Source organism: Zalophus californianus, chromosome 5, assembly GCF_009762305.2.
Source record: "Zalophus californianus isolate mZalCal1 chromosome 5, mZalCal1.pri.v2, whole genome shotgun sequence".
NCBI lineage: Eukaryota > Metazoa > Chordata > Mammalia > Carnivora > Otariidae > Zalophus > Zalophus californianus.
The window spans coordinates 11,575,684-11,599,053 of record NC_045599.1 but is presented as its reverse complement, the minus strand read 5'-3'; the positions used below and the strand labels follow the sequence as shown (position 1 = coordinate 11,599,053).

Sequence of the window (23,370 nt, the reverse complement as noted above, 5' to 3'; positions counted from 1 at the left end):
TACATTCTATTTTGATAAGCAATATTCTGGGGTTTTCTCCCGATCGTATTGCATACTTCAGTTGAATGTTTGGGTTATCCCCCAATATGCTGATAAAATAGTAGACTGTCACTAACAGGTAAAAGGTGAACAAATGTTCTTCATATAAAAATTCAGGATACACAAAATATTTTAAGCTGAGATATTTACATGTTAAGGATAAATTTCTACCAAACAGAAGGGTTCACCTTAAAAGTAGCAAGTTGCCTCAGTGTTTTTATAAAGTTGGATGGTACTGAGCACCTAATATGGACTTGAATAATATTTGCTAGATGATGATAGATTTAACCACATTTTCTGAAACCCATCTGCTAAATAAAATTACGATTATTTGCATCAAAGTTTGTATAGTATATATTAGTCTATTATTCTTAGAATCCATTTTATGTACCTTACTGCAAGAGTGCAAAACAAAAGGAAATATAGAAGTGATTTTACCTTGTTGTAAGTAAATAAGTCAAAGAGCTCATTTATTTCACTGGTTTCTGTGAAATTTTCCACCTTCAAGGACACAGCTCTAGACACCAGGGCGTGATCTTCACTGAGGACATTATGTAAAATGTTAGAAAAAAAGATCTCATTCTAAAAGGAAAAGATTGAGCAACATTAACTTCTTCGGTGTCACAGAAGCACAAAATTCATACTTTCAAAATACTTTCAAAAACTACTTTCAGAGGGGGGTGGGGGGATGGTTAGCCTGGTGATGGGTATTGAAGAGGGCACGTATTGAATGGAGCACAGGGTGTTACACGCAAACCATGAATCATGGAACACTACATCAAAAATTAATGATGTAATATATGGTGATTAACATAACATAATAAAATAAAATTTAAAAAAATACTTTCAAAAACTGACACTGAAGAGGGGAAAAATTCATTCAGATGTGCTCTGCGAGCTGCCATATGCCAAATAAGTCAGGATTCCTTGAGTAACAAAACTCTAAGATACTTTCCTTCCTATTTAATACCCTTTTTATTTCCATTTTTAAAAACCCCATTACAGAAGTCAACATGTTTTCCAAGAGAGCTATCTACATTTCCCCAAAGGAGGTCGCTAATCACACAGACAAGACCCTCCAGGGAATAGCATCTCTAGGTGGTTTTAATCCTCTAGAATTGTACTGGTAATTTTATTCGTAACCCCTTAAAATGGGTCAGCCTCTCTTCAGTGAACATTTACAGACCAAAACGCGCCAGATTTACAAATTCGATGATGATGTCATAACTTGTAATTGGAAATAAATCCATGGGCTGGATACTACAGTTTCTAGATCATGCATTATGAGAAGGCAATTTATTATATTCGAGTAAGTACAGAAAACTAGACCTCTCTCAGACAGAGGACAAGGGCCATTTCTTTTTCGAAGGAAAGATAGAAGAAAGAGCAACGTACAACCAAAGAGATGTGGGACATGGCAGAGCCAAAGAAAGGACAGTGGCAAAGAAACGGCACAGATAGCTGGCTCCCACCCTGCAGAGGTGGGCGAGCCCCCTCATAATCCCCAAGCAGCCTCACCTCCCTCGCGGTGGTTGACTCCTTCAAATTCTGCCCACTTCCACTGGCCAACGTTCCAAACAACCCTCCCCTCTTAGCATATTATTTTCAACTTATTAACCCCATTGATTAGGCTACTGTCAAACTCAGCTCTTCCAGAAATGAGACAGCCTGTCATTTAGAGCAATATGTCTCAAACTTTAATGGGAATAAGGATCCCCTGGGGATTTGATTGCTTCGTATGTGAATGCAGTTGGTCTGGGTTGGGGTCTGTATTTCTAATCAATTACCCAATGATGCTGATGTTGCTAGCATGCCAATCCCGCTTTCAGTAGCTAGGAGTTAGAGGAGACATTTGTGTGAGTCTGATCTTACTCATTCAGTATAGGTTTTATTAGTTTAACACTCAAGCATTCTTAAGAGTGTCTCACAGTTGACCCACGTGTCCTCGAAGTACAGCGTGGGAAACAGAGGAAATAAAAAGGACCCATAATCCTATACTCCAAGATAGTCACCATTAGAATGTCAGTACTGTTCTTTCCAATCTCTTTCCGTATGTATTTATTTATTCACATGGATGTAAAAACTTTTGTCCTGCTTAATTATTATGACATTCATTTACAAATTCTGTTACCTCATCTTCATAACTATCCCTAAAAATGGCTACTGCATTATAAATGAAACATGCATAATCTGGAAGGAAACAAGCCAAAACTTAATAGTGAGGATCACAGTGTGGTCAAATCACATATGACTTCCTTCTTCCCAAAGTAGGGCAAATAACGCTTCTGTAAAAGCAAAACATTAAAACAAATAAATGCCTAGTTGCAGAATGGCCCACTGAGTCAATGAACCATAACTGACTTCATCATTTCCCTATTAGCTAGACATTTAAATTGCTTCCAGCTTTTTACTGTTTTAAACAATATCTTAACAAACACCTTTATGTATAGCCTTTTGCATATTTTGTGAATTCCCTCCCTCCCCCTCAGAATGGATAGTCTGTCTTCTGTCTGCCTGGTGTAAGATCTTCTATCATCTTCTTGGTATCTCTCTCATCACACAAGTTAACTGTGATGAATGGGGCAAACACCTTTTCCTCAACATCCCCAAATCTTTCTCCTCTGGGCCTCCCATAAGGTGACTCTTGTCCCAGCCTGTTCCAATCCTGCTGGAGGGAAACACTTACACAAAATTATGTTAGCCTTTTAAAAAATCATATTTGGCCACTGAATGCAGTGATTGGGGAAACTGAGTCGGTATACCTACCATTACTTTCTTCCTACAAGCTGCAAGAGTCTAGAAAGATCTCCTCCTATTAACTCTATTATTATCCTAAGAAATATAGCAGTATTTATTATAATAAATTTACATGGAATATCTCACTGTGGTTAAAAGCACAGACTTTGGGGCACCTGGGTGGCTCAGTCGGTTAAGCATCTGCCTTCAGCTCAGGTCATGATGCTGGGGTCCTGGGATGGAGTCCTGCATTGGGTTCCCTGCTCAGCGGGGAGTCTGCTTCTCCCTCTCCCACTCCCCCTGCTTGTGCTGTCTCTCTCTCTCTCTCTGACAAATAAACAAATAAAATCTTAAAAAACAAACAAACACACACACACAGGCTTTGGAGTTGAGCCGCCTGGGTATGAATCCTACCTTACCCTCTTTAGACTTGTGTTACTCGTAAAAGGAAACCAACTCTAGCTCTCTGAAACTCGGTTTCTCCATCTAGAAATGGAGGAAACAACATTGTCCTCGTTGGATTATTTTCAGGACTAAATTAATTTACATAAAGGTCTTAGCACAGCACCTGGCAAATAGGACCTGTTCAAGAAGGTTTAGCCACTTGCAATTACTTATCATCATCATCATTATTTCTTTAGAGTTGTTTCAGTATTGAATCAGATAATGTAAACAATACTCTATAAACACATGAGCACTTGGTAAATAGTAGTTGTCATGATGTTATGTAGTAGATAACAATGCGTTGAATGACTGCATGAAACTTTACAAATGAGAAACTAAAGCTCAGAGGTGTTCAACTTACAATGATTCTTATTTTTTTAAAGATTTTATTTATTTATTTGAGAGAGAGAACACAAGTAGGCAGAGAGGCAGAAGGAGAAGCAGGCTCCCCACTGAGCAGGGAGCCCAATGCAGGGCTTGATCCCAGGACCCCGGGATCACAACCTGAGTCAAAGGCAGATGCTTAACCAACTGAGCTACCTAGGTGCCCCACTTACAATGATTCTAAAACCAGAGTAGGATCTGACTGGCTGCACAGCTCCAGGGTGCCTTTCCCTCCACCAAAACTGCTGCTTCCTTAGCGCGGGCATAGGAAGAGAGACAGAAAAGTCAGTGGGGGGGGGGGGGGGGGGGCAGCATCAGAGCTGGGTCAAACCACTGGTCCCCAAAGTTTTCTGAATCTGTGACCATGACCCATTCATAACATGTTTTAATGACTTTCAGCTGACATTAGACCAAAAAAGAAAAGACGGAAATCTGTTTCTGCATATGGCTCTGTGATTCTCTTCCCCAATGTCAATTTAATGACCAGGTTAAAAGGAAACCGAAGCTCTTGATCTCTCAAAGATCATTGAACTAAGGCTTTCAGCTTTTAAAAATCAAAGCTCATGGCAATTGCCTCAAGCGCCAGGATCTGATGCTCTTTTACCAAGGGTTATATTCACTCAGCTCCACAGACACTGAGAAATGTAGACTCACTACAGAGTGATTAAGGGGGCGCCTGCGTGGCTCAGGCGGTTGTGTCTGCCTTCGCCTCAGGTCGTGATCCAGGGTCATGGGATCGAGCCCCGCGTCGGGCTCCCTGCTCAGCGGGGAGTCTGCTTCTCCCTCTCCCTCTGTGTGTGCTCTCTCACTCTCTCTCAAATGAATAAATAAAATCTTTAAAAAAAGTAAAGAGCAATTAAGAAACCAGTGATTAAAAGAGGTTAATCTTATCATCTTTGCTTCAAAAGCACTAGTAATATATCTTCATCAAAATTTCCCAGATTATGACAATACCTTAGCCAATTTCAGTTGCTTTAAGAGGTAACTGGTTGATGTTAATGATATATCCTATTCAATTAAGAAAATAAAGGGTGAATCTAATTGTTTCATGGGGATGGAACTGCTTTCCTTATTGAATCCAAGCAGAGTTAATTGGGGATACAACCAAATGCTTTCATAAACAGTTATCGGTGACATGAACCATGCATAGGTTCTATCTTATAAAAGAGAGATACAAACAACTTTATAGCTACAGAGTATATGGAAAGGACTTTTGAAGACAACTAAGGTTTACTCTAAATATATAAAGTTTATATAAATGAAGAGAGTCATATAATGAACTCCCCCACACCCCCATTAGCTCTCGGGGGACAAGAACACCGCCACGTGTTTTCTTTGCGGAGCACATTTGGGTGAAGGTGTAACTGTGGAGCTAGAGACATCTGGAAGTGAATCTCATCTCCAACATAGAGTAGCTGTGAGACCTTAAACAGCTTACTTAATGCTCCCCCCCACCTATTTCCTCAACTAGAAAATAGAGTGACAACTACACTCAGATGATCGTTTGGGGAATTGAGTAAGATGATGTACGTACAAAACTCAAACTACCTGGGACTTACATCCTAAGTGTTCAGAGAATAGGAAACGCAGTATTATTGTTGTTATTATGATCATTACCTTCGTCATCAGACTAGACCCGGACAACTGGGTAATAATCACAGTTCTGTCCCCGTCATGCAAATGACTTCGGCAAGTCACCTAACCATCCAGGACTTCAGTCTCCTTATCTAGGTAAAGATGCCCAACCCAGGGGAGGCAGAGTGGCTGGACTGCGGAGTGGTTGGCGATCTATACCAACCAACTCTGCAAAGCATAGGGTGGGCGGCATGGAACAGGGGTATGAAGAGGCTGTGACCTCAGTGCTTCTCACAAACTGTGATTTCATGAACATGTAAAAGAAAAGGGGGGGGATTTTTCGAGAAAGTTTCTGAGGGGTCAAATTAGGTTTGCCAACTGTGTGATTCCACCAAATAATCAACAAAACCCAAATATCATCTATCTACCATCTCCGTCCTTTCTAAAAAGGGGAAATTTTATTGCCAATAGAATAGAAAAAACATCATCTTAGGATCTCCTTCAAAGTGGGCGGTGTTACATGTCACCTGTAATAAAGATCTGGCCAGTGGAGATCAATCAGTCTTTCAAATATCAATATAGTGAGTGAGGATGGGGAAAGAAAAGAGGCGAAGAACCAAGATTGGAAACACCGGGAGGTGGAATGAGGGACAGGCCAGTCAGGAGCAGCAGGATGAGCAGGCTTGAGCGTCAGAAAGGTGGAGGGAGGCAAGGACAGAGTGAAAGCAAGGACCTCGGGTTTGCTATCAAGAAGTGAGGTACGCGTCAAGGAATGGTATTACATCTAAAGATTCAAATATCTAAATCAAAGGAAAGCAATTCCATTTTATCATGCCATTCTGAAAGCACTACCTAATTAATCTACATAATTGACCAGAAATAGAACTTACAGTTGAAACCATCAGATTTGCATATTCATGAATTTATATTTTCAGTTTACTATTTATTCAAAATAGCAAAATGGGATCAGCTATAATGTATGTGATATCAGTTACACAGCTGATCTATACAATATTTTATAATCTATAATATAGCATATTACTTATCATTAAAATCATAGGCTACTGATTACAGTGGCTTTAAAATGGAGTCTAGTGAAAATGACCTAAAATCTAACAGTAGGGAAAGATAATAGGCATATGCCTTATAAGGTGATAAAATAAAATATTAGGCAACCCTTAAATATCTTGTTTTCAAAAATGATTTAATGGTTTGCAGAAATGCTCTTGATATAATATGAAGTACAGAAGGCATTACGCGTATCTGCGTAAAAAAGTAATTCCCACTTCTACGAATATTTACAATGAGTAAAAGCCTGGAAAAAGAAAACATAAAAAAGATAACACTGGTCATCTCTGGTATCACAGGTAATCTAATATTCCTTCCATTTTTCTGTATTTTACACATTTGAAATGACAAAATACATTAGTTTCATAATTAGGAGAAACAATAAGTTAACGTAACAGACATACTTACTCTTGGGAATTTAGGATTGAAGTAGTTAATTACTGCAAATTCAAAATAAGATGCAAAACCCTCTTTGAGCCAGATATCGTTCCACCAATTCATGGTAACCAAATTTCCAAACCACTTTTGGAGATGGGAGAAAAAAGAGCCTTTTTAATCTTAGGAATATTTATTGTAATTGCATGTTAAATACATAGACGGTCAAAGACATAATGAAACTGTATTTCCCTCAATAACAGAACCGGAAAACAGGACCCCAAAAAGCATGTTGTGGTTTTAACATGAAGAGATATCAGTCATGCATTTCCTTAAAATAAGTATTTCACAGCCAATGATTGAAAGCAATTTTTGCTTTAAAACTGTCATGTTCAAAGATAAAGGTAAGCTAGAGGAGCATGTCTGAAACTGTCCCCTTCCCCAAGAGTTATGTTTATTTAAATAAGGCAAAAGTCTGGAATATTCACCCAACACCTACTAACTACAGCATCTTAGACTCTCAATAGACTACATAGAATTTTGCAGTAAGCAGTAGTGTTGTCTAAAGAACATGTTTTGATCTGCCCCATATCCAAGTCACTCATATGTTCTGCTATAATTATTTTCTATTTGAGCTTAACAGAAACAAAGTGTCAAATGGACGATGAGTGGAATCAGGAAAGAAAAACACAATAATTTTTAACACCAACTAATCTGTACCCTAGTATTTAATCAAATTCTTGCAATAGCTGTCATGCATTAATAGCTAGCAGCCGGTCTTCCAGAGCAATGTGCTGCTTGAGCAATCATAAAAAAGTGGCATCTTGGGTGACTGGCTGAAACTTGTCAAAATTTGTGTTGACTATGCAACAAAGCATTATTCTATCCCAATAGATCATTCATTCCCAGAACTTCTTGGGGATCTACATAACAAGAAGATAACAATTTCCTAGTTTAGATAATTTCTTTCTGGACAAATTTGTATTTGTATTAATGGAGTCAAGGTCAAAAAGCAGATGGGAGAGGCTCCACCAAACATATAACTAAGCTTCTAAGATCACATTGTGAAAGCACAGATCTAATGAAGTAAATCATTTACACCACCTCTGGGTATGCGGCTTGAGGATTGAGGACTGCTCATCTCACTGACACCTTAACCAATTGCCTATATCCCCCTTGAGCCCCTCTTCAGACAAAGCAAAAACAAAGTTCATAACAATCTACTGATGAAATGTGGATATCTTTCAGTGACCTTTTTTGAATATTCCTTATTTTAAGATGGAATGAAAACAAATAATCATAGCTCTGGTTGGCTTACTTTCCCTGAAGAGGGCTCCCTGGAGTGAAGTTTACTTTTGGATGTAAATATCTGAACTCTGAAGGGCCTGGGAGGTCTCATGGCTATGATCCATCACCAATAGTTCAAATTCACACAAGATCTGATTACATAAATCTTTCTTTCACTGTCCCACTTCTTGAATAATTTTTAAAAATTTGGTGTACCATAGAGGTTTTGTTTTTTGCTATCCTTGGTAGAACAGCTGGAGAATATCTTCATGTGAAATAAGAAAGAACATTTTACCACATGCCTGATGTCCGATCTCATGGGAGAGAATGAAGGAGATCACAGCCTTTTTGTCTGTTACTTGATCATTTGGTTGCATCAGCAATAATGACTCATCGAATATCAATAGTCCCCAATTTTCCATTGCACTGTTGTCAAAAGTAGGCAAGGCAATTATATCTAAGTGGATTTAAATGGAGGGAAAAATGAAATCATCTCTTCCAAAAAGTTTGAGATTTCCAGATATAACGGTCTCAAAATGAAATCATAAAATTACTAAAAGAAAATACAAGTGAATATTTATAATGTGAGGGGAGAGGAGACAAATACCAAAGACGGAAGCCAGAAAATAAATGGTTTTCATTGTCTGAAAATCAAATACTTTTGATAAAGGACGTGTACAGAGAAATCTTAAAACTTCACCATAAAAAAATAAACTTTACAAAATGGGCAACAATCAATCTAAAGAGACATTTCATTGCATAAGATAGGCAAATATGCATATGAAAAGATGATCTACATCCTGTGTCATTGGAAAGTTGCAAATTAAAATAATGAGATACAACTATACACTCATTAGGATGGTTTAAATCCAAAACACACTACCAAATGCTGCAGAAGATATGGAAGAGTGGCAGGAACTCTCACTCATTGCTGGTGGGAAGGCAAAATGGTATAGCCACATTGGAAGAGAGTTTGCCAGTTTCTTATAAAATTAAATAAAGGTTGGCCATACAGTCTAGCAATTGAGCAACTGAGGTTATTTGCCCAAATGAGTTGAAAACTTAAGTCCACACAAAAATTGGCACAAGAATGTTTATAGCAGCTTTATTTTTTTTTTAAGATTTTATTTATTTATTTGAGAGCAAGAGAGCACACGCATGAGCGGGGGGAGGGGCAGAGGGAGAGAGAGAGCAGCAGACTCCCCGCTGAGCTGGGAGCCTGACTCCGCTCACAGCTCGATCCCAGCACTCTGGGATCATGACCTGAGCCGAAGGCAGACACTTAACGACTGAGCCACCCAGGTGCCCTATAGCAGCTTTATTTAAAATTGCAAATAAAAAAAAATCGGAAACAACGAAGATGTCTTTCAATAGGTGAGTGGATACACAAATTGCGGTATGTCCCTACAATAGAGTGTTATTCAGCGATAAAAAGAAACGAGCTATCCAACTATGAGAGGACAAGAAGGAATTTTAAATGCAAGTTGCTAAGTGAAAAGAAGCCAGTGAGGACAAGCCACACGTGGTATGATTCCAACTATGTAACATGATGCAGAAGGTAAAACCAGAGAGGCAGTAAGAAAATTGGTGGTTATCATGACTCTGGGGAGAAGGGGGGCAATGAACACAGGGGATTTTTATGACAGTGTAACTACTCTGCATGATACTGTAATTTTGGATACATGTCATTCTACATTTGTCAAAACTCATAGAATGTATAGGACCCAGAGTGAAACCTAACATACATTATGGGCTTTATTTAACAATGTTGTATCAAAATCCGTTCATCATTTGTAACAAATGTAACACTCTAATGCAAGATATTTACAGTAGCAGAAACTGTGGTGGGGGCGGGGAGGGGAGAAGGGCAACGGGGGAGGTGGTAAATGGGAATTCCCTATACTTGCTGTGTAATTTTCCTTAAACCTACAAGTGCTCTAAAAAATAGTCTAGTTTTTTTTTTGATTTATTCATTTATTTAATTGACACAGAGAGAGAGACAGCGAGAGAGGGAACACAAGCAGGGTGATTGGGAGAGGGAGAAGCAGGCTTCCCACTGAGCAGGGAGCCCGATGTGGGGCTTGATCCCAGGACCCTGGGATCATGACCCAGGCCGAAGGTAGACACTTAACCAACTGAGCCACCCAGGTGCCCCAGAAGTAGTCTAGTTAAAATGAAATATTTTAGTTCACCAAAAGACACTATAAACAAATTTGAAAGGCAAATCACAAGCTGGGAAAAATATCTGCAGCATATATAACAAGCAACTAGATAACTTTTTTTCATATCTAAAAAAAAAAACCTCTTACAGATCAAAATTAAAAAAAAAAACAAAAATGTGAACAATTCACTTAAGAAATAATTAAAATAGCCAAAAATCTTACTTAAAATGTTCAACTTTATTATCACACAAATTAAAACAATGATATAACTTAATCTTGCAAATGTATAAGAGGATTAATAATTAGTACTGCTAATATTAGTATTAACAATTAGGTACAGGAAAATTGGCATATAGCCTGTTGGTAAGGATGTGACTGCTACAATCTTTCTGGAGTGATCCAGCAAAATGCTTCAGAATTTTTTAAAATGTTCCTACCCTTTGACTAACTCATTCAACTTTTGGGATTTATACTAATGCAAATAGCATGGATATTTGTAAACATTCCCTATGTTTCCTTTAGTGTTCTTAAAGTGGCCAAAAAAGGGGGAGGTCATGCAATTAGTCCAAATGTTCAACCAGTGGGTTTAAATAAATTATTTTGCCAAATTGATATGTAGGCATTCTATGTTTTAAAAATGACAATACAGGGGTGCTTGGTGGCTTGGTGGTTGAATGTCTGGACTCCTGGTTTTGGCTCAGGTCGTGATCTCGGGGTCCTGCCATTGAGCCCCATGGCAGGCTCCATGCTCAGTGTGGAGTCTGCTTGAGATTCTCTCTCTCCCTCTGCCCCTCTCCCTGCTCACGGACACACAGACACACACACACACACACACACACACTCTCTCTCTCTCTCTCTCGCTCTCTGGAATAAATGAATACATCTTTTAAAAAATAAAAAATAAATAAAATGACAATACAAAAGAATAGTTATCTGGATCATGTTGCCACGTAGAGTTACCTTTTAAAATAAAACAAAAGGCCACTCAAAGAAGAGTCGCAACACTGTGAGGTTCCATTTTTGTTAAAAACAAAGAAGCAAATACAGAGATTGAGACTGCCCAGACAGCAGGAAAACAGACCCAAAATGTTAGCTGTGGTTATCTCTGAGTGGTAGCATTACGGGAAATTTTTATTCCTTTTTGTGCTTTCCCTGATTTTCCCAAATTTTCTATGGTATGATCATTTATTAGTTTTAAAACTAGAAGAACAGGGGCATCTGGGTGGCTCAGTCGGTTAAGCATCTGATCTTGATTTTGGCTCAGGATGTGATCTCAGGATAGTGAGATCGATCCCCTTCATGGGCTCCGAGCTGGGTATGGAGCCTATTTAAGATTCTCTCTCTTCCTCTGCCTTTGCCCCTCCCCCACCCAAAATAAAACTAGAAGAACAAGAAAACATTTTACCTTCTTTTGCTAATAGAAGAAATGCCATTTTTATAATGCGTGCTACGTTTGCCTAATGAATGTTCTGTGCTGTGCTGTGTTCGATATGTTATGTTGATTTATACATGGTTGAAGATGGCATGTGCGGTAAAATGTATCTAGGTCATTACATAGCCTCCGCTAGTTAATGCTCTATTATCTTTGGGCGTACTTAATTGCTAAGCCTAGGTTGGAACTCTTCTACCTCCCTTTTCCTCCACCTGCATCCATCCCCCCTTCCATCAACCCACTCACTTTCCTTGCAAAGTCTGCTCTGCTCCACTCAAGCCAATCCCTTTTACTCTCTACTACTGTTGAGCCATTCTCTGCTCGAGTTGTTTGGTGCCCCCAAGCAATCCTCTGTTCAATCTATGAATGCCCCCAATCCTTGCTGGCCAATCTTACACAATTCTAAGAAGCCATTCCTTACTAACTCCTGATAACGATTTTTACCTTCAGATGCCCAGAATTGGGAGTAAGCAAATTCTTGTTTCTTGACCAACTATCATCACTGGCTCACACAGGACCCTGTTTTATTTTAATGATACCTCATTATTTTAAAATAAAAATACAGGGGCGCCTGGGTGGCTCAGTCAGTTAAGTGCCTGCCTTCAGCTCAGGTCATGATCTCAGGGTCCCAGGATTGAGCCCCTCATCGGGCTCCCTGCTCACAGGGAATCTGCTTCTCCCTCTCCCTCCCTGTTTGTGTTCTCTCTTGCTATCTCTTTCTCTCTCTAATAAAATCTTAAATATAAAATAAAATAATGATATAAATACCCATGAATCTGCCTCTCTACCTTTAGAACAAGATTGGCAAACCCTTTCTTTAAAGTGCCAGATAGGAAGTATTTTCAGCTTTGTGGGCTGCATGTTTTCCATCACATCTTTAACTTTGGCATCACAGAGCAAAAGCATCCGTAGACACTATGTAGGCAAATGAACCAAGCTGTGTTCCAATAAAACTTTATTTATGGACCTTAAGATTTGAATTTCATATAATTTCCATGTGTCACAGAATATTTTTTTTTCCCCAACCATTTAAAAATGTAAAAACCACCCTGAGTTCGTGGGCTATCCAGAAAAGGGCAGCGGGCCAGATTTGATAGCTTGCCAACCCCTAACTGAGAATGTTGCTAATAACTCATACTGCGATTCCCAGACCAGTGGCATCAGCACTACCTGGGAGCTTATTAGGGATGAGAATTCTGGGACCAACCGCAGACCTACTGAAACAGAACTTCTTGGGTCAGCATCTGTGTTTTAACAAGCCTTCTGGATGATTCCAACACACGCTGAAGTTTGAGAAGAGTTGAACTTACCTCTCTCTGTGTGTTCCTTCTCAACTCACACTTTAGCGTCTTCTTCCAGCAGCTAAGTCACTATCTTCAAGTTTAGGGGGTTTTGTTTTTAAACTTTAGGAAAAAAATGTTTCATTCTCATTGCTATAATAGAGTTTTTTTGTTGTGTGACTGAAACATAATTTATCTATCCATTCTCCTAACCATGACCATTTTTGGTTGCTTTCAGTCTGGGGCTGTATCAAAAAAAGTGTTAACTTATGAACATTCTTGCACATGTCCTCTGGTACATACGTGCTCAGATTCCTCTTGGAGATGTATTTAGAACCAGAATTCCTGGGTTTTAAGGTATTCTAATGATCAACATTGCAAGACAATCAATATGTTTCAAAGTTGTTGTGATGATTGATACTCCCTTCAACACAGCCATTTCCTAACATTTGGCATTTGTTAGATGCCTACTTTTTAACAAGTGAATAGGTATAAAATGGTGCCTCACCCTGGCCTTGGACATTCATTTGTTAGATTACTAAGGTTTAGTCTGCGTAAGTTTATTAAACCACATGTGTTCCTTTTTCTGTAAAACATCTATTCATGTATCTTTTCCTTGTTTTTTCTTCTGTATTGTTCTTATTTATTTGTAAGTGTTCTTTATATATTTAGGGTACTCCCATTACCACTTCTTAATCTTCTTTCTCTTAAGACTTTTACTCAGCCAGTCCATTATCTCTTGCTTGGTGATTCATGGCTTTTGTTTCTACATACTGAAGCTACCACCCCAACTCAGCTACTTGAACAGAGAGCCCCAGCCACCTACTTCTCCTGCATTCAAAAAGCACCAGGATGGGTGCCCGGGTGGCTTAGTCAGTTAAGTGCTGGACTCTTGATTTCAGCTCAAGTCATGATCTCAGGGTTCTGAGATCGAGCCCCATGTCAGGCTCCATGCTCAGTGGGGAGTCTGCTTGAGATTCTCTCCCTCTCCCTCTGCCCCTCACCCTGGCTTTCATGCACATACACTCTGTCTCTCTCTCTAATAAATAAATAAATCTTTTTAAAAAATTAAAATAAAATCTGCAAATCTTAAAAGCCCGTATTTATTATTTTTTTTAAAAACAAGATTTATTTATTTGAAGGAGAGAGCACAAGCAGGGGGGACCAGCAGACTCCCCACGGAGCAGGGAGGCCGATGCGGGGCTTGATCCCAGGACCCTGGGATTGTGACCTGAGCCAAAGGCAGATGCTTAACCGACTGAGCCACCCAGGCGCCCCTGTTTTGTACTTTTTAAATGGCTCAACCAAGAGTTAAAATAACTGGGAAACATTTGTTTCTCTCCAATAATAGAAGATCTCATTTTCATCGTCTGTTAAAATGCAGTTGTGAGCAAGTGCTACCTGCGTGTCACATTGGTTGAGAGGCTATGAAGGATACAAAACTGTGCCAAATATAACCCTGATTTCCAGAAGTTGACAATCTAGTCAGAATTTACATGGAATTACTGAACTAAGTGCATGTATTGATCCCCTTCACCAAAAAAAAAAAAAAAAAAAAAGAAGTTTACTGTTTACCATTCTGAAAGAAGCACTATCCATAGGCTCTGAGGGTACAGAGAAAAAGACAAGCCAGATCCTGAACCCACATTACTCTTGATCTCATGGTCGGGGGTGGGGGGGGGCAATTAGGATCTAGTTAAGTCAAGAGTTCCAATGGAGGGGTGCACAGGATGCTGTGGAAGCATGAGGAAAAGGGCGTCAGGGAAAGCTTCCTGGAGGAGGGGCACTAAGTGGAGAAATACACGAATTAACCAGGTGGGTAGACCTCATCGCGGGATGTGCAAAGTGCCTGAGCAAGAGCCTGGGGGAGAGGAGAGGAAGGTGGGGGAGGGGAACGAGAGGGCGCCAAAGCCTGCTTCCGACTCTGGAGACCCGCCCAAAGCCCCGAGAGTTTGGCAAGAGATGCACGGTTGCAAAGACAGACTATATGCAGAGTCTGGACTTGACCCTCAGGGCAGTGGGAAGCCACGGAGAGGTTTCAAAGAGGCCGGTAATACGGTCGTTGGACTTCGCTAGGGAAAGATCCCCTGTGCCTCGGTGTGGGAGACAGAACGGAGGGGGCAAGAGGGAAGGGGGTATGACCAGATGGGGCCTGCTGAGGTAGGGACGATAGGGGTGTAAACCACGGAGGGCTGGGGGCGCGGGGAGGAGGGCACGGAGATAATGAGCAGGAGCCTGCTTGGATGGAGGGGTGCTTTGTGGAACAGGGTGGGGAGGGTCACTCTGGACGGTTCCTTATCTCAATAAAGACAAATGGAACTTTGCTTGCCTAGACAAGTGTCATCTTGAGATCCTCCGGCCACAGGAGCCTCCAAGCCCAGGCTGCTGATGCCCCCAACTCCCAAAAGGACAGGTATCACTTCCCAGACCCCTAACTGGGCCAAGGCTGCCTCACGCCCCATTCCTCCTGAACCAGCAAGCTTGAGCTGCAGAGCCTCCAGCTTGCCGGGCCGAGGTCAGGAGGCTTGAGTTCCCAGGTATGGACTTCCTACCGTCTTCCACCATCTGCCCATGTAGACAGGACATACTCTTCCCACGCATTCACATAACATGTCAGAGGAGCAAAATACGTGTACACGATACACCCTCACGGTAGACAGAGAAACCACTGGACGACTTTCTGAGCTGAGGGGCTCACGCGATTTGAAAGACATACTCTACAGACCTATAAGCAATAAAACGTTCCCGGATTTCCTCGAGGAGCCTAGTGTTCACAGGTGATTCCAATTTTATACAGCAAACGTTGACAGATGGGACCCTGCGTCCTCATGCAATGACTCACAGCTAAAGAATAGGAAAACAAACAAACAAACAAAACCCAAACCCCACCCCACAGACAACCACCCCCGATCCAAAACCTTCATTCACGGGAACTGGAGTAATTCTCGTAGGCCTGCTAAAAGGATCCAGAATATTGCATCATCCCCACGCACTGGGAGAAGAAAGGACAGAAGCCTAGAGAAAAAGCAGGGGCTAGAGGCTATGAACCTGGCGGTGAACACCCAGGAGGAGTCTAAATCCTGAGGACACCTGCTGGGCACATGGCATCCTACAGAGAAATAGCGAACGGGCCCCTCTGTGTTCAGGAAGGTGTAGGACACAACCCAAAAGAGCAGCTAAATGGTGACAGTGAGTCCCTGGAGGCTCCTCTGCGTGCCCTTTGACCTTGACCCAGGCCCCCCACAATAGGAAGCCATTGCATCGGAAGGGAAAATGGCTCACCTGTTTTAGGAAGAGGGTAACTAATATTAAATAAATCTTCCAGAAAAGAGAAGATGGGACCTGTGAGGTTCAAAGCAAAGTCTGCATTTCCGTTCGCGATGGCGTCTTTCCGGGCCCAGATGCGTATCTACATCAAAACAATGAAGTGGTGATTAGGAAAAGCAGTCGTGACTTGGGCAACAGACAGCCTGCTTGCTCCAAATCCTTGATGCTCTGGAGTCAAAGCCTTATCTTTTCGGAAGAAGCTACGGAATAGAATGTTGGCCGGTCACCCCTGAACAACATGCGGGGGTTTTAGGGGCGCTGACCCGGTGCAGTAAAAAAATCCACAGATCACTTTAGGGTCCCCAAAAACTTAACTGCTAATAGGCTGCTATTGACCGAAAGCCTTCGATCATGGGAACAGTCACTCAATACACATGGTGTCTATTATATACTGTTTCTTACAATAAAGTAAGCTAGAGAAAAGAAGATGTTATTAAGGAAATCATAAGGAAGAGAAAATACATTTACAGTGGTGAACTATACACAAAATCTCTGCATAGGTGGACCCACTGGGTCCAAATCTGCGTTGCTCAAGGGTCAACTGGAAATGTGTACATGCCCTGGAGAAAATCCAGAAGGCTGTTCACTAAGATGTAAGCAGTGACTCTCCGGAAAGGGGTGTTATTTCAGTGTTTTACAGTAACGTGTCTAACCTTTGGAATTCAGAAATAATCCTTGGGCTAGTATCTACCCCCACCAAAAATGTAGACTCTGTCTTTGAGTAAAAGAGCATGTAGGACCCTTGCTTCCCTTTTTAGGACCTATTTCCAACGTTCCCAAACAGAATTGTGCGGTTAGCAGGGGTTACACAGTGTGGTAGGGATTACACACGTCCGCATCGTGCACATTTAAAATGGTTCCTTCGTGCTTATTAGCGCTGAGGTCATTAATAGGGTGATCCTGTCTTCGAAATTTTAAGTAAGGTTAATTCCCTTAATTTAAAGGGAATAGTTGTCAATAGTTCTATGATTTTACAGTTGTTCAGCAAGTGAATTACAGTCTCTCTGTTTATGACATTTCCTAACAAAGAGACATCCCTGCTTTGTTAGTTTAATGTGACCGAGCTACTGTTTGGGCCCTTGGGAATTGATTTTGCAACTTTGGTGGCAACTTTGTTCCCGTTTGACCATTCATTATTATTCTTATTATTTTTAAAGATTGTATTTACTCATTTAACAGAGAGATAGAGAGCACAAGTAGGCAGAGTGGCAGGCAGAGGGAGAGGGAGAAGCAGGCTCTCCGCTGAGCAGGGAGCCAGACGCGGGGCTCGATCCCAGGAGCCCGGGATCATGACCTGAGCCAAAGGCAACCGCTTAACCAACTGAGCCACCCAGGTGTCCTCATTATTATTTTAATAGGAAATCATTTTATATCCCACAGCAAAAGCATCGGGGCACTTTTCTAATGGGGTTGCTAGCGTTAACACCAAAGAACATGCACGAGACTCAAAAACCCTTGAACAAAAGGTCGAAATGAGGGCATTAAGATAACTGTCCTGATGTGAATACCATTGATGTGAGGATGCGTTCTCTGCCAGACACTGGAGAAAGTGCTGGGACAATATTTACAGCTTGCTGAGCTCCAGGAACGCATTCACCTTCCTCTGCTTGTATTTCTGCTGGAAGATTTGTCTTGAATTAGGTGAATGTGGAATTACACGAGGTCTTCAGGAATGTTCCCCTCTCACAGAATGCAGCCACCTGCTTCTGGGGCCTCTGACCGCATGCTTTTCAGCCTCCCCCACGCTGCAGAGGCCTCCTTCTCCCTGGAAGGAGGCCCCAGGACTCAGCCCTGCCCCTACATGGCACTGCCCCCAGCCCCCACCTCCAGTTCCAGGCAACAGGAAGATGGCTGCACCCAAACCCACACTGCGAGTGGAAAGAACATTCCCTTCTCCCCGCATTCAAGATGGATGCATTTTCACTGTAACATTTGGAGAAATAACAGAACCTTTGTAGGTTCCACTTTCAGTTTCAAAACGCCTCCCCCAAACTACCATCCTATAAGCCAAAGGGGAAGCAAGTGATAGAGACTTCAAGCTGTGTGGGAGGGAGCTAACACCAAACAGTGAGGAAAACTTGGAAGATGCAGCCGTAAAATTCCTTCAAATCCACACCTCACCACCCCCCCAGTGTGATCTTGGGGTCCTCCCTGCACCCAGCAGACCTCAACACCTAAGAGAGGAAAATCTTCACACATGCCTGTGTGTGCCAAGTCCTACTCAAAAGATGTTATTTCCAACCTTAGGTCGTGTTTCCATGTTTATTCTCATGTCAAGGATTAACCACCTTTTCAATCTCACTAAATTTTTATCTCTTCCTCGACGAGCAATTGTTTGTATAATCTGGACCCTCTTCCAAGAGTCTGTTCTGGTTCCCCTGTAGGATAGATGCCGGACTCCTTCCCTTTGTAGAGAGCTGAGCCAGAGCCAAACCAGCATTCCACTGATAAACTCATCCCAAATTTCAAATCTTCTGGGAAAGAATGGGCCTTTCTTAGGCCTGTTCCGTTCCCTCTTTGCTTCAATGCCAGCTGGTTTTCTTTTCAGGGCTATCTTTCACCAAGAAATGGACTGGCCCCTTTCTCTCAACCTTGCTGCTGAGAAAGCAGCCCCGAGAGCCACCGGCCCCTTGAGAGCCACTGGCCCCATGGGAGGCCCCATGATGTGCTTCTACATCATGCCCGAGGAGATTTCTCAGGAGGTGTCGGGAATGTTTCCCTTGGCCTGTGCTCCATCTGTGCATCTCAAGGCCCCACCAGTGACTCTTCGGGAAGCGAAATCAAGCTGCAACCAACAGCTGAGGAGGAGAAGCTGTGGTCTGCGTGGAACACAGTATTGTTCCTTCAGCCTTCAGAGGAGTAGCTCAGAGTGATTTGCCCCTGGTGAGAGGCTTGTCTCCTCCACAGCCTCCTGATCTATGCAAGTCCGTGGTACAAGCCCGGAAGATGCTGGCCCCGGGGAGAGAGTCTCCGCCCACTGTCGGAGCCTGATTTTCTCAGGTCTGGGAGATCAAGGTGGTGAGACAGAACGTGGCCTGCGGAATTGGCCTTACTTCCCTCCGTGCTCCAGTGTGGGGTGTGAGCCAGATGGTAAAGGACTGCAGTGGGAACCTGGATATTTGCCCAGAAGGTGACTACAGAAGGAGGGCATGACTGGGTGAGAACGAGGTGTTTTGGGACAGAGCACCTCCTTCACCCAACTCTGAGGGAGTGCCGTGTGCCTCGGAGTTGAGCAAGCCAGCGACCCTGATCCATCACCTGCAGGCACCTTTTCCATCATGTGGCTGTTCCCAGCTGGTGCCTGGGGACGTATGGGGCGCTGGACACCTGACTGTCACCCCTGCTTCAAGGCTCGTGGACTAAATAACAGGCAAACCCGAGTTTCGAGGCGTGAGCGCAGGAGAACTGTGGCATCCCATCTGCAAAGCCACACCAGGGTTTCTTTCTTTCCTTTTTCAAAAAGATTTTATTTATTTATTTGTCAGAGAGAGAGAGAGAGAGAGAGCACAAGCAGGGGGACCTGGAGTGGGAGAGGGAGAAGCCGGCTCCCCGCTGAGCAAAGAGCTCGATGCGGGACTCGATCCAGGACCCTGGGATCATGACCTGAGCCGAAGGCAGACGCTTAACTGACTGAGCCACCCAGGCGCCCCTCCCCCCACTAAGAGTTTCAACAGGGCCTAGAAACAGTTAGAGGGGCCACCAGGAGGTGACATGGGAGACGGAGGCATAACCCCCGGATTTGGAAAGAACGGACGAACCACCCACAGCCAGTACGAAGGCACCCTTACCTGGACGGTCTTCCTCACTCACCTCCTTGCCCCTTTCGGTTCTGTCCACGTGGGCATAGTCACATACGGCCAAGGCCACTAAGTAAGTTGGCATGTGGGGCGTGGTGGAAAACGTGGTGACTGTCCATGTGCTTCCATTCGCATCTCTCCTTGCAGACTGACCTACAGAAGTCAATTTCAGTCCAAATCACTGCAAACCAAAGCACTAACAGCCACCTCTGAAACCATGTGTCCAGGCACGTGTCACCCAGCGACTTCTTCCCAGCCAGTCCCCAGAGTTGAGCAGTTTGGATTTCTCCACCCCAAACTCATCAAAACCATATGAAGCGAAATAAGTCCAAGAAAGACAAATACCATATGATTTCACTGATGTGTGAAATTTAAAAGGCAAAACACATGAACAAACCAACAAACAAAAAAACTGGAAACTCATAAATACAGAGAATAAAATGGTGGTTGCCAAGTGGAAAGGGGCCTGGGGAGGTGGGCAAAATGGGTGAAGGAGATTAACAGCTAAAGTGGGGAGGGGCGCCTGGGTGGCCCAGTCAGTTGAGCATCTGATTCTTGGTTTCCACTCAGGTCATGATCTCAGGGTGGTAAGATCGAACCCTGCTTCGGACTCCATGCTCAGCGTAGAGTCTACTTGAGATTCTCCCTCTCCCTCTGCCCCTCCCCCTGCTAGCTCTCTCTCCCTCTCTCTCTCTCTCAAAATAAATAATCTTTGAAAAAAGATCAATGCCACAGGGATACAATGTACAGCAGAGAAGATGGTGACTACACTTATCATGGTGAACCGTGCATAATGTCACCTAATTGTCGAATCACCACGACGTACCTCTGAAACTCACGTAATCTTGTATGTCCACTATACTTCAGTTAAAAACATACAAACAAAGAAACGACATTAGGAAGATCTAGGGACAGCACCTTTGCTCTGAATCGGTATCCTGAATAATATTGACGGAGGGCCAAATCCATGGGCACATACGTGAGGCCCACGACACACCTCTTCTCTTTTCCATCCACTTCTACTGTTTCCTAGACCAGTCCAGCTCTCACAACACTTCATCTAGAGCCTCCCAGGCCCCCAGGCGGTCAAGGAAGGGCAATTTGGCCATTGTAAGGTTTCAGCAAAGTCTCCAGTGGAGGCAGGCTGGGTCTTTAAAGCTGAGGGCCGGGTATCTGATATGAATCAGGCTGGCATACGTTAACAGGGAGTGGTGGGGACCAGAGCAGGCCAGGGGTGGGGCCCATCTGCAGGGGACAGCCTCTCACGAGCTCTAACTATTGCTGTCACGAAGGAGCTGCATGCTTCGTGTCCTTACATCTTCTGTTTACAAGGAAGTAAAAATCTTGATTTTTATGAGAAATCTCTGGATCTTTTAAAGTTCAATCAGAAGAAAAAAACGTGTGAGCCAAATGAAACACATCTGGGCACCAGATTCAGACTAAGTCTGCTAGCTTGTTATCACTAATGATCAATATTGAAGGCCAAACTAACGGGCAGACAGGCTGCCAAGGAATAAGAACAACGTGGTGTCCCCAGCTTCCAAAGCAAAAAGAATCTGGATTTACCATCTCCAAGATGCTGGTGCTGATACAGACCCCAGGTGACTGCTCTCCCTAATTATAATACACTGCCAATACATGGCCTCGAAAAGCTATTGATATCAAAGGTATGACAGAGTTAAATATATATGCATACACATATATATGTCTGTATATACACACACACATATGTATCATTAATATACATGCATATATGAGGACAGGAAATATTACTTACCTAGTTTTGGCATGTTGGAAAGGGCCACATAGCTTGGGTGATGAATAATTGTAATATTAAAAGTTGCCTTTAGAGCTGGCTCATCAAAACAAGGAAACACACTCCTGGCAAATGTGGGTTCCATCTGAGACGCTAACAGGGCCCTGCAATACAGTTTTGGGAAAAATCTATTTTTATTTCAAATTAGGGGAAACAAGAAAAAATATGGAGGGATGATGGCTTATAATTATATTCAGGAAGGAGCTAGAATATTTCCCCTCATCTTCCTCGCTGCCCTTCCAGTTAAAACACACACAGTTTAGTTCTCACCACACCTTGGAATTCTTGTAAGACCTAAAATACAAAAGACCTATTTAATTTTTGACCACAAAATACTATTTACTTCATTACATCATATGCCTTTAAAATCCTCTGCAAACAAAATAGGGACAAATATAGCAAATATGCAATGACAGGCTTTTGAGAAGCAAGTTATTTTTTCAAACTAGGATTACTTTTTGGGGACTGGACTATTGTTCTCATCCTGCATCGAAATGCAAGCAATGTTTACTGGAGAATTTCTACATCTTTATCTTTTTCTCACATGGTCCCTCTTCTTCATGGTTGAAAACTTAGAAGAGGTTTTATTCTGCACCCGCTGGGGGTAAATGATCTAAGTACACGCCAAATGAAAAAAAAAAAAAAACTACTTTCATTTACATATGGGTAGATTTATCAAATCCCTACGGCTCCTTCCCCGATCTCCATGGAAAAATACAAAGAGTGACATTACCCCACAGTGCACTGGCGATTTAGGGGAAAAGTTTAGGGACAAGGGTGCCCTGGGCAAACGAGGAGATTGTCAGGTTCATCCCCTGTAAACACGGCCGACATCTGACAAGAGATGGGTGCTCGCTAACAACTTTCTTCCCAAATAAACCTGTGGTCTCATTAAGACTCGGTGACCTGGGACCCTGATTTGGGATGACAACTGTGGCTGCTAATTCTTTTTTTTTTTTCTCCTAAGGTCCTGAGACTTAACGTCCCTAATGCGTTTACCCTTGTTTCAGGCCCAGGTTTTAAATAAAAAACAAGGGAATTCAACAGGGTGTGAAAGAGTATGGCCCCTGCATTATCACCACCCACCTCCACCACGATAAGGCCCCCACTCACATGAAAATTCACACGCAACAGTCCACACGCTCAAAAGCCTCTCAAAGTCAGCCAACTTGAAGTGTTCATAACCTCGCTGTGACAAAACCGTAATTTTCAACAAGCCTGTTCTGCCCCATATGCTTCTTCCCACTTAACTTTGCCCTTGCTTCCACAGGCTGGACGGCGGCCCGTGAACTCTGACATCCGTGAACTCTGACCTCAGCCACTTTGGCTGCAAGACTCTGCTCCATCTCCGGCTAGCTGAGCAAGCCTGAACAACCTGCCACACGTTCTTGCTGAGCCTCTGATTCCCCACCCGGAAAGGAATGGTACCATCAACCTTTTCTTGCTGTTTGAACTTTCACCTGATTAGTAACTGAATTTTTCAATAAACCACCTATGAATTCTCCTATATGCCTTTCAATCTCCCAGATTGCTCTCCATATAGATGAACTGTAAAAGAGTTCAAGGAGGGATAAGTTACGGGGTAGGGGTGGAGGGTTGGAACATTGACAATTACAACTGCATTTAGACAGGTCTCAGAGGTCACGGT

The 23,370-nt window shown here is 42.6% G+C and overlaps 1 protein-coding gene across 1 annotated transcript in view; it reads right to left on the bottom strand.

Annotated features, from left to right (window-relative positions):
• LVRN (laeverin) overlaps positions 1-23,370 on the bottom strand; it is a 67,498-nt gene that overhangs the window by 25,796 nt on the left and 18,332 nt on the right. Inside the window, exons 2-7 of the mRNA XM_027604342.2 lie at positions 21,684-21,826; positions 19,920-20,059; positions 16,065-16,191; positions 8,211-8,365; positions 6,655-6,768; positions 478-621 (exon numbers count right to left, since the gene is read on the bottom strand). Coding sequence (XP_027460143.2) covers positions 478-621; positions 6,655-6,768; positions 8,211-8,365; positions 16,065-16,191; positions 19,920-20,059; positions 21,684-21,826 — 823 coding nt within the window. The remainder of the gene's footprint in view (positions 1-477; positions 622-6,654; positions 6,769-8,210; positions 8,366-16,064; positions 16,192-19,919; positions 20,060-21,683; positions 21,827-23,370) is intronic.